Source organism: Tachypleus tridentatus, chromosome 7, assembly GCF_004210375.1.
Source record: "Tachypleus tridentatus isolate NWPU-2018 chromosome 7, ASM421037v1, whole genome shotgun sequence".
NCBI classification, from domain to species: domain Eukaryota; kingdom Metazoa; phylum Arthropoda; class Merostomata; order Xiphosura; family Limulidae; genus Tachypleus; species Tachypleus tridentatus.
Window position 1 is genome coordinate 157,043,059 of NC_134831.1, and position 12,601 is coordinate 157,055,659.

The window sequence follows — 12,601 nt, forward strand, 5'->3', positions numbered from 1 at the left end:
CTCTAGTCTTACACTGCTAAATTAGGGACGGCTAGCACAGATAGCCCTTGAGTAGTTTTCGCAAAATTCAAAACAAACAAAACTCAAGCAAATGATTGGTGGACCAACACTGTCAACCAGTCCATGTTGATCTAACATCAAGAGTTATCCCAGTAATGTTACAAAGCAATGAGAAACAGAATTTAAACTTGAAATTAAGATCAATTAACAAGAAGGAAGTAATGAATTTATCACAAAAGAAATTCGAAGAACGAAAGTAATCTTAGGAAATGCACCTCAAGTAATCACGTTATGAAGCACTGTATCCCAAAAAGATCCTTTAATTTTCTCTATCATAAACAATACCATGAAACATTATTCATATATACAGCATAACACTTTAAAAATTAAGATTAAACACCAACAGCTCGCAAAATATTAGAAAACCAATAGGCCTAAAAATTGTTATTAAATTATGTTTTTTTACATACCTTTTAATTTGTTCATTACATGTATGTTAATATATATATGTGAGATGTGTAAAAAATAACAACTAATATCTGCGCTTTGTCTTCCATAATTCACTGCCCAATAAGTTTTTATTCAATACCAGTTTTTAACAGCTAGGTAAAACAATGAGAAAAGAAAGGAACTATGAAACAACTGTTATGTATGCTGTATAATATTTTAAAAAGTCACTGTTTCAATTCCGAAAGGCACCAAAATCATTTAAAAATAGACCTAAAAGTTACGTTAACTCTAATTTTAACTTCTCTAATTTCGAACTGCAGAACGACGACTTTCACTTACCATTGTAACAGTTTAACTTCAAATTTTTATTCTCTACCCTGTTGAATCTCTTGTCAATACTTGTTCTACAGAGGTTTAATTTTTTAACGCTAATTACTACTGCCAAAGTCTCTATGACACAAAGTAACGTGTCTTCTTGATATTGAAAGGGCGATTATGCTAAATAGTATATTCATGTTATACACTGTTGACATACTTCATTGAGGTTTTAAAGGCTAGTATATCTGGCTTGTGAAACCAGGAGCTCAAGCTCCATAGGTGCAATATTAGAGTAATGATCAGGTTATGCTATACTATTAAAGGAGACTAACTCATGAATTGGTGCAATAATACGGAAGGCTAAGTGCAGATAGCCCTTTTGCAATATTTCCATAAATGCTGAAATTAATAAGAAAGTTTTAAATTGAAGATAAGATTTTGAAGAAATTGTCATGGTTCACCAAAGATTTCCTAGAAAGAAAAAAAACTCTTCACTATTCATTCTATATAAAGATAATTACCTTGGCAGTTGCCAGATGTACTAACTGCAAAATACTATAGTTTTAAGGGAAACAATTGCAAGTTGACTAAAAACAGAAAATCGAGTTGTTCGTTACTGATATAATTTTTAGGCAATATTACAGTTCAATTTTTGTATTGACCACTGAAGATAATATAAAAAATATTGTACTTCTACAGCAAGTCTTGTTTGAAAGATCATCAAACCCAAGATGATAGCAATAACCTAAAAGAGCTTCCTCCGGGTCAGACTTGGGATGTTTACGAGCAGTGCAAGTTTTACATTAAAGATGAAGAGGCTACACTGTACAATCCTGAAGCAATTAACGTAAGTGAATGTGTTTTAATCGTTTTTTATCATATTGTTTTGAAATAAACAAAAATAAACTTGATGAACTTAAAGTTTAACGATAGTCATATCCATATAGATTAAGATTAATCTAACGACAACATCAAACTTGCAATAGTTACAGTTTCACACTCTTTTGTTTTATTGGTATGCATCTATCTACAGTGTATTGCAAAAGTACCCTCCCCCTGCAAAGTTTCCACATTTTGTTGCTATCTGAGCTTGCAATCATAAAACTTTCAAACGGAGCCTTATATTTTGAATGTGCACAATCTACTCCAAACTGAGAAAGCTGAAAAACGTTAATATTATGTAACTACGTTAAAATGTTAGAATATACCTAATTTTATAAGTATTCAAACCCTTTACTACATCAACCTCATATCAGTTCAGGTGCGAAAGATTAATTAGATGGTTATAAAATTAGTGTAATGGTCTCTGTTTGTGTATAAACAAAGTAGTTTAACTTGACTTCAGACTTGACTTGCAGCTGTTCAAGCCACAACTCACGTAGTAATATGACAAACCAATCATGTAAACAAAGGAGCTTTCCAAACAATTCAGGAATAAAATGGTAGAGAAATACTGATCAGTAAACGATTACAAGAAAATTTCAAAGTTGTTGATTTTCTCTTTGAGTACATTGAAGTCCATCATTAAGAAACGCAGTGTGCTTTATACCACCCAGTCACAAGTTAGATCAAGTCGCTTCTTCCAAACTAAGCAGTCAGGCAAGCAGGAAACTTCTATGAAGCCAACAGTGACTTTGAATACCTTGGAAAGTTCCAAGTCTGAAATGAAAATCAGTGTTTCTACATTGATAATATGTCCAAACAAACAAACTGGCATGTATGAGCTAGTGGCAAGAAAGAAGCCATCACTGAAAAAAAATCATATTAAATCTTATGTGGAGTTTGCGACATATCATGTAAATAATACTAAAGATATGTGGTAGAAGATTCTGTGACATCTTTGTATTTTTTGTCTAAACTCAAAGCATTACATCTGGCGCAAGCCCAATCCAGTACATGTCCCAGTCAACACAATCCCAATTATTAAATATGGCGGAGGCAGAATCATATTATTGGGATGTTTCTTATCAGCAGGAATTAGGAAGCGTGTCTGACCTGAGGGAAGATGAATGGCGAAATCTAGAGGAAAATCTGCTGAGTCAGCCAAAGATTTAAAACAGGGTCGAAAATTTGTATTTAAGTAGGACAGTGATGCGAAGCACATTGCGTAAGCCACACTAGAATGGTATCAAACGAAGAAAGTGAATGTTCTGGAGTGTCCCAGTAAAATCCAACAAAAGATATATTGTGAGACTTGAATATTACAGCTTATAAAAGACCCCAATGAGCTTGTCAGAACTGGAGCAATTTTCCCAGGATAAATGAAAGACAAATTACACAATCCCATCATGCAAAGCAGGTATAAACCTATCCAAAATGACTCGCATCAGTAATTGTTGCCAAAGGTGTTTCCACTAAATACTGATTTAGGGGAACTGAATACTTATGCAGTCGGCAAATTTCAATTTATATATTTTCTTTGCGGATTTTCAGGATGTTGTGTACAAGTTCATTAAAATGCTTATATTATTTGTATTTCATCAAAATGTGAGATTATTGGTAGGAAGTAAATACTTTTGAAAGAAACTGTATGTATGTTTATTAACCTGATATCTCAGCGGTAATTTAAGGACTTATAATGTTAAAATCTAAGGTTGAATCGGTACAAAGTTATAGTATAGTCCATTCTGCAGCTTTGTTTGACTTACTTACATAAATGTAATTATTAGACAGTTCTAAATTTCATTTTTTTTAAATATGAAATTTATGATTTATATTAAGTTCTTATTATTAGTTTTATTTCTAGTTTTGAGAAAGTCCATATTAATCCCCATGTTTTGGGATGAGATTTTCAAGAAGCACATATGAGTGTGATGGTCTTTACTTTGCTGCTATAACAGTCTCTACTCTTCTAGAAAGGCCTTTCACTTGATTTTGAAACATGGCTGCGGGGATTCGCTTCTATTCAGCTACTAGAGCATTAGTGAGGTCGGGCACTGATGGCGGGCGAAAAGACTTGGCTTACAGTCGGCGCTCCAATTCATTCCAAAGGTGTTCGATGGGGTTGAGGTCAGCGCTCTGTTCAGGCCAGTCAAGTTCTTCCACACCAACATCTGCAAACCATGTCTTTATGGAGCTCGCTTTGTGCACAAAGACATTGTCATGCTAAAACAAAAAAGGGCCTTCCCCGAACTGTTGCCACAAATTTGAAAGCTCACAATTCTCTAGAATGTCATGGTATGATGTAGCATTAAGATTTCCGTTTACTGAAACTAAACCAAAATATGAAAAACAGCCTCAGACCATTATTCTTCCTCCACAAAACTTTACAGTTGGTACTATGCATTCAGACAGATTGCGTTCTCCTGGCATCCGCCAAACCCAGATTCGTCCGTCAGACTAGCAAATAGTAAATCGTGATTCATCACTTCAGAGAACGTGTTTCCACTGCTCCAGAGTTCAATAACAGTGTGATTTACACCACTCCAGCCGACGCTTGACATTGCGCATGATGATCTTAGGCTTGTGTGTGGCTGCTCGGCCATGGAAATCCATTCCATGAAACTCCCGGCGAACAGTTCTTGTGCTGACGTTGCTACCAGAGACAGTTTGAAACTCGGCAGTAAGTGTTTCAAGTGTAGACAGACGGAGGTTCCATTCTGTGAGCTTGTGTGTCCTACCGCTTCGTGGCTGAGCTGTTGTTGGTCCCAGATGTTTCCAATTCACAGTAACAGTACTTACAGTTGACCAGAGTAGTTCTAGCAGGTCACAAATTTGACGAACTGATATGTTGTAAAGGTAGCATCCTATAACAATGCCACATTGAAAGTCACTGAACTCTTCAGTAAGTCCCATTCTACTGCCAATGTTTGTCTATGAAGATTGCATGTCTGTATGCTTGATTTTATGCACCTGTTACCAATAGGTGTGGCTGAACCCACTAATCAGAAGGGGTGTTCACATACTTTTAGCCATGTAGTGTATCTTTAAATTGCAGATTTTCGTTTCAATATTTTGACAAATTAAATTAGTTTTGTTTATGGAAAGTAAAACACTTTAATGATGCAAAATTCAATACGTATTAAAATTTTAATAAACTTCATCTCTATAACAAACGAAATATTAAGGAAAAATAACAAAATAATAATTATATTTACACCTCTAAAAACTCTTTCACAATATAGTCTATATCACCTAGTGATCACATCTATCAGTTTCTCTTACTTCATATTAATTTTCGTACCGCAGAAATGTTTTCAGAGTTAAAGCCTTTCCAAGAAGAGGCATGTCAATGACCCCCACTCTCGTCATGTTGTTGCATCCACAGCTTTCCATGGACGGATCATTCTCTTAGAACTAAGGGTTTCAAGCACACTGTTAACTACGTCAGCAATGGGTCAAAGACGTGATCAAGTGGAATTGCCGTGATTCCAGTCTCCCTCGCTATTTGTCTCATAAAAACTATCGTTATTTTTTAGATGTAGTTCGAAGCTTATGAGCTGTCGTCAACTTTAAATCCTTAGTTAGTATTTTTGTGGTACCATAATGTATCCACAACTTCATTATAATAAAAATTTGAGTCAATAGGTTTTCTCTAATATTCATAACCTTCATTTTACGAATAACAGTGTTACTCCGAATTGATTTCTAAACTATATGTAAATTGTCTACTAAGAATATTTTTCCGATTTCGTGGAGACGATTATTATTTTTTATTTTTTCAGAACATTGTATCATTTGACTGTATAGGTGTACATGATCTATACGACTATTTGAGTGGATATTTAATTTTTGAAAGTTGTACTGATGTCGCCAATCAATTTTGAAGTCATTTTATAAGTTCGGTCAGCACGGTTTGGAAGCAGATCACAACTCCTAATCTCTAGTTCGTGATCATAATTCCAGGACTATCTCAGTTTTAACAAGTAGATCATTGTTAATTTTGTGTGTTTCCATTATCTATATCTCAACCTCTGCAACTAAATTACTATAATTAAAGAATGCCCATAGTTCTTCAAATGGTAAATAAAAGTACGTATAATATTAGAATGATTGTGTTACTTGGTAATACCCTATCAGACTAGATAATTAGATAATATAAAAAATATACTGTAAGGACAACTTTGTGATATAGATGATAAAGAACAACTTTTGTAGTGAAGCCAGTGTTTCTCAAATACCGGTCCGTCAAAACCATCTTGCAAAAACAAACAGCCAAAACTGATAAAATATTCATAAGTAAATCATGATACTTGTACGTTGTGTTTCCAATTTAATGGCCCTCGACAGTTTAGGGAAGAAACGAGTCGGACCCTGGTATTGTACAGGCTGAAAAATATTGATGTAGATCATACTGGCTCGGCGTGGTCACGTGGTTAGGGCGCTCGACTCGTGATCCGAAAGTCGCTGGTTCGAATCCCTGTCACACCAAACATGCTCGCCCTTTCAGCCGTGGGGGATTATAATGTGAGGTCAACCCCACTGTTAATTTTTAAAATAGTAACCCAAGAGTTGGTGGTGGGTGGAGATGACTAGCTGCTTTCCCTCTAGTCTTACACCGCTAAATTAGGGACAGTTAGCGCAGGTAGCCCTCTTGTGTCTTTGCGCGGAATTCAAACCAAACCAGCTCTTGTGAAGCAAATAAGCAAATAAACAAACAATTGTAGATAGACCATACTAACTATCATATCAGAGTGACTGAGACGATACCGAATATTTCATCAGAATAACGATTTTGTGTAAATAATATCAAGTGTGTCCTTGGTAAAATTATGTTACGTGAACAATATAAAGGACGCTTTGGCAAATTATTGCGTCATCTAATAAACGTTTTTATTCTCTCTGATTTACATTTCATTACATAGTTTGTTAGTCACACTTCAATATTACTGTTTCAGGAGGTTTGTAACGGGATACTCTGTAAATCTCCTAACAGGATTGGGAACTATGAGGCTGGTCCTGCATTGGAAGGAACGTACTGTGGGAAGAAAAATGTAAGTAGTGTTGATATGGATAAAGACAAATCTAATGGTGTAGAACTTCTAAGCTGAAGAAGTATGGTTTGGCAGTTGACGATTAATCAGAATCATTACGGCTTTAAGACTTATAAACAAATTAACAATGTAATAAGAGTTTTTTTGAAAATAATTCATAAAATAACTTCAATCTGGGTTTGGTGTCTTCTACACTTCTGCCAATTGATCTTTATTTCAAGACCAGAAACGATTAGTTCTACTGCCTTACGACCTACAGCATTTTAGAACTCCATTGTTAAAACAATAACACATCAAGACTGCTGTTTAACGTAATATTTTTTTTCTTTTACCAGATATATGTGCTTGTATTCGAAACTCTGAAGATTCAGGGCTCACGTACAATTGCTGCCAAAAATAACAACAAAAATAAACTCTACACACCATAGAGTGTTGAATGAACTACACATGAATGAGAGGCAGTTAAATACAATTTGCTTGTAATCTGTTAAGAATAGCTAATTAGTGTACAGTTTGTGCTGTTGATTTTTTGGGGGCGTTATAATATGACGGTCAATCCCACTTTTCGTTTGTAAAAAAGTAGCCCAAATGTTGGCGGTGGGTGGTGGTGACTAGCTGCTTCCCTCTAGTCTTACACTGCTAAATTAGGGACGGCAAGCGCAGGTAGCCCTCGTGAGGCTTTGCGCGAACATTTAAAACAAATAAACTAAATCATGTCAATCGAATCATTTTGAAACAAAAGACAAAAATATACAGAGGTAATTATTTCAACTGCGTAAATTAAAACTTTGGGATCGTGTCAAGTATGCAAAGATGTAACTTTTTCAAAGGGTGATAACTGATAACGAATAACGTAGTTCAACACAATTCATTATACATTAATGAATGTTTAAGGAATATGTTATCGATAACAGGCAACATAAACATTTCTATATTAGGGTGAAGCTGTTTATTATTTATAAACAAAACAATTAGCGTGGTTTCTCTCCGTAGTGGTGTAAGAATGGGCAGTGTGTGTCTTGGGGTAACGAGCCACTAGAAGTTGTGGAAGGTGGCTGGAGCGACTGGCAGAACGGTCAGTGCAAGTCAGGATGCATACAAAACTCCAGAGGCTTTCGTGAAGATCGTCGCTATTGCACTAATCCAAAGTAATAATTTTAACAACGTTATAGTTATATGAATGCCTTGTAAAACATTAGGGTATTTTGAAAATTATCAGTATCGGTCAACCGTATCATATTTCAATGTCCGTTGACTGTATTATAGTTAAGTAACAAGCATCCGTTGTATGTATCATATTTCAATAATAACTGTTGGTCGTTTGTATCAAATTTTAGTGGCAAACGTTTGTTTTATGTATCAAATTTCAATGGCAACTATCAGTTGCCTAAATCAAAATTTAGTAGTAGCTGTTCATTATTCATACAACGTTTTCATATCATTTATTTTTACCAGATTCATGATTAAATCCTTTGAATTTTAAAATGACAGATATTCTTTCTTAATGAAAGTCCAGTGACGTTTATAATAAAGTTTTAATTCTGGAGTTCATTGAAATGACAATAAATTAATAGGTTTTTTACTGACAGCTACATAGAACTAAAAGCTTAAATTATTTATTTAAAACTATACTAGAGCTGACAAACAATTAAACGTAAATAACGTATCAGCTCTTAAGACTGTCTTTATGTTTTAGAGAAAACAGTTTACAAAACGCTTTAAATTTTCCCCACTTCACTTAGAATTAATTCTAGAAGATTATTAGATTTGAATCATATCTTAAAATGTAATTTTATTGCCATGATTGTGTTCGGTAACTTTACAAAATATTCATTCTCTTCTAGACCTAAAAACACGGAGACACGATGTGTTGGAGAGCCAAGGAGAGTTCAATTTTGTGACGATAGTGACGTAAGTTCTATTTCTTTACTCATTATTACTTGCAAACATTTCCAATGTATTTATTCTAAACTACGTTTCTTCAAAAATTTTGGTAAAATTACCTTACAATTTAATCAGCACAGTTTTATATATCATATATTGTATAAAGTGTTATTCCATTGGGTGAAGTCTGTTAAGCTATTAATTGAAAAGGACGCGAATTACAATCCATGTAATGAAACCATTTATCTTATTTCTCCCTTAACGTTTGCTATAAGTTACTATTAGTTGTACACAATTATAGACCATAGATCACAAATTACCTTTTAACTTTTAACAGAAATTAGCTCGCTAACGGGACTGTAACTTACAAGTCAACATGCTTTTACAATATTATAGTTAATTGATCAAGTAACTGAAAAATCTGTGATAACCAATAATGAACGAAATACTGAAGTAACTTTTCAATCACTGAACGAACTGAAAACGGAGTCAATACTTTAACGATTTTCGTATTTATAATATATCCTTGTTTCTAGGTATTTCGCAAGCTCTCTCTAACATTAACATATATAAATATTCTAAGTAATCAAAGACTGCTTTTATAAACTAACCTGAACATCAAGTTAGTAGCTAAATAAGTAAATTAAAACATTAAGAATATGGCTTACAATAAAATTGAGAAGCTTATGTGTATGTATTTCATTTAAATGATTTCCATGGGTTATTCCATATTATAAAGGATTTTAATATTGTATTTTGTTGTTTAAATGATTAATTTGTTTGGTTTTATATATCATCTTATATTTGAGTTTAAGTTGTTTTTTTATTGTATTTTGATTATTGTTAGTGGTTTGTTACTACATTCTTATTTGAAATATGTTTGTATATAATGCTGTATGGTTCATCTTGAGTGTTACGATATTGTGCTGTTCCATAATGTTTACATCCATTTTAACTAGGGTTGTTTTTGTTTGATTTATCTACGTCGCGTTGTGCAAGTTAGTATTAGGTTTATCTTAATGTTGGCTTGAGAACGAGCCTATGAGAAAGTGTATCTTGCTTGCAGTCTTGGCAGTTTGAAGAAGAGTTGCACTCTTAACCTTAGAGCTGTGCAGTTCGTCTTTACGAGAGAGCCAAAGCTTCGTGTAAAAAATTCTTTCTTTCATTATATTCTGACTTGTTGACCTTGTGTACTACAACCATAATTTTCTCAATGACCTACGTTAATTTTATGTGCAATAGTTATACCATTTGGTGTATTTGCTCTAGTTTTATTCGAACTTCAACATCAAGTCTTGCCTCACGTAAAACACCTGCAACAAATCACCATACTTGTCATTTTGCATCTTAGATCCACGTTTCTGTGGAGATCTAGCGATAGATCCTGGAATTACCATTCCTATAAGGAAACTTCTGTTTTACATTTTTCGTGAAAGCAGATAAAGTCTAGAATTTAATGTGAGATACTCGACAGCTATTTATAACCTTCGTATTAATTACGTGACCTATTTGAACTATCCGCTATTTGTTACGTATGCAATTTACTAAGTTTGCAACTATAGTATGTTTTACAATAAAACAATAAAATAGAATGTTCACCACTTCATAATTTTATAAGAGAGTGTATCTCGACAGAAAAAGTAACTTTTAAAAGGAATTTCTGGAGAAACTATTACAAATTCCATAAATACAAGACAGTGGTCTGTGAGTTATGTATAACAGCTATAACACTTACTCAATAATTACAATTTATTTTTGGTTACTGCTAAAAAACAAATGTACTATGCTATATACTTTAGACCATTTGATTTGTAACAATGGTGAAGTTCAAATCGCACTATTTGAAGGAAAATAGTTTGTATTTTCTGCTGTCGACTTGCTGCTTTTCTTCAAGTCTATCAGTTCAAAATTATTTACAGTTAGCAGTTCCCGAATATCTTTCCGCGAATATCACAAGTCAAAGTAATTTATGAACAAACTGTTGAATTTTTATAGTATTTTGATCGCTGGTTTATTGATATCATTCAAACGTTATTGTGGCCCTTTGCAAGCGTTTCATACAATATTTGATTAAGAAAAAAGATCGTTAAATTTGTTGGAAAAAACAAATAAAAACTTTAATGTTATATTGGTTTTGGCACTAGGCTGACGTCACTTTAAATGTATTAGTTACGTCTTAATTGTTTTAACACTAGCATTTAATTTCTTTTGGGAGTTATATAGGTTTTCAAACATTATGTTTCTATCTCTGAAACTAGTGTTTGAAAAACTTTTCTGAGAACATTCTATAATCCTATGTGGTTTTAATTTCTCAGCTAGTGAGATACTTCATCGCTGTTTAAATATATTGTTGTAATAATTTACGAGAAAGGAATGTATCTTTTTGTTTTAGATATGCCATACAAAAATTCACCCTGTTAAGTACGCCAGCAAAAAGTGCGAAGAATTCTCCACTATCCTGAAGAAATTAACAAAAACTGGTGTACAGGCTCGTCATGATAACGGTAAGAATAATTTATTTTCTTATTAATCAGTTGATCGAAACAAATATGTTTATGTTTAATTAACTGACTGTTTAATATTAATGTTTTAGTTCTGATTAGTACTAAATTAAAGGTCTATACTTTGACTAATTGGAATTATATCGGGTAATATATTACACAATATTGTAGTAAAATTAAAGTTAATTTTAAGGATAATCTAAGGTCTATAAATATATATATATCAAAACGAAAATACATGTAATGTTAACTATGCTAATACTTTTTTATGTACTTCGGTAAATTATTAATTTAGCTCACGAAAAACTTAAATAATCCAAAAATTCTGTTCTAAGACTATACCTGCAGAGTCTGCCATTTTGAGGTTAGATATTACATTATTGCAGGCCGCACCTTGAGTTACAATGTAAAGGTTAATGCACTAAGGTTACTAGGTATACTAATGCATGAAAAATATCTCGTTTATTCTGCTTACGTCTGCATATTAGCGTTTGTTGACACCTATTTCAACATTATTTAGGCAGTAGCCTGTATGGCGAAAGCAAAGAACAAGAAAATCATTCCTAGAGAAACAACATACTGGTTAAATAACCAGACACAGAACGTGTGTATTTATGTGTGACTAAACATTTAAAATGGTTATTTAGAAATCGTGAAGGAGTTATGTGCTTTGGACATGCTTTGCAATGTAAACTATGCAACAGAGATCTTGTAAATATGCATAGACATCAAATAGGACAATAAACATGGAAACGTAGACTGTAACAATGTGGCGAAGCTCTAAAATAATTTTATTATAACGTATTCAGCCTCCTTAAAATATGTGCTCAAAAATAATGGTATAAAATACTCTGTAAATGAGATACAGTGAATTAACTGAGTTTTTAGATGTTAATATTATTTTTAGGTGCTTCCATTATTGTACAGTAAACTAAGCTACAGGGGAGAAGAGAATTATTATTGGACTCAACTTGGACTATTAAGTCTCTTAATGTACTTCTTGTACTGAGTTTTGTTCTATTTAAAATATTTTTCTTTCTTTTAACTGTTTTAACAGACAAAAAGTGGCAAGCATGTGCAATATTTTGCAAACAAACAACAGGACAATGGTATACACCTTCGTTTGAACTTAACAACATGGATATTGAAACGTTTTTTCCCGAGGGAACATGGTGTCATAATGACGGTACCCATGATTATTTCTGTCAAAATCGAGAATGTAAGCCATCCGTTAGAGGACGCTCCCTGTTCTATGAAGAAAAAAATAGTGGTTTCAAAATTCCGGTTACAGACTCTATTAACTCTTTTTATGAGAGCGAAGATAACAATGACTATGTAGATTTTCAAGATACCAATTCAACTACCCCTTCCATGACTACTGGCAGTGTCTGACTGACGACGGAAATATTCAATCAATCGCTGTGCTGAAATATATATTATTTGAATATTACAGGAGATCACAAACAAAACGAAAGTGTAATTTGCTACTTGTGTTTTTGTTGAATAAACGTTTCA

The 12,601-nt window shown here is 33.4% G+C and overlaps 1 protein-coding gene across 1 annotated transcript in view; it reads left to right on the plus strand.

Annotated features, from left to right (window-relative positions):
- Positions 1-12,601, plus strand: part of LOC143257841 (A disintegrin and metalloproteinase with thrombospondin motifs 16-like) — a 33,101-nt gene extending 20,500 nt beyond the window's left edge. Inside the window, exons 13-18 of the mRNA XM_076516872.1 lie at positions 1,468-1,615; positions 6,606-6,701; positions 7,695-7,849; positions 8,546-8,612; positions 10,978-11,089; positions 12,144-12,601. Of these exons, the coding sequence (XP_076372987.1) occupies positions 1,468-1,615; positions 6,606-6,701; positions 7,695-7,849; positions 8,546-8,612; positions 10,978-11,089; positions 12,144-12,478 (913 nt within the window). The 3' untranslated portion in view covers positions 12,479-12,601. The remainder of the gene's footprint in view (positions 1-1,467; positions 1,616-6,605; positions 6,702-7,694; positions 7,850-8,545; positions 8,613-10,977; positions 11,090-12,143) is intronic.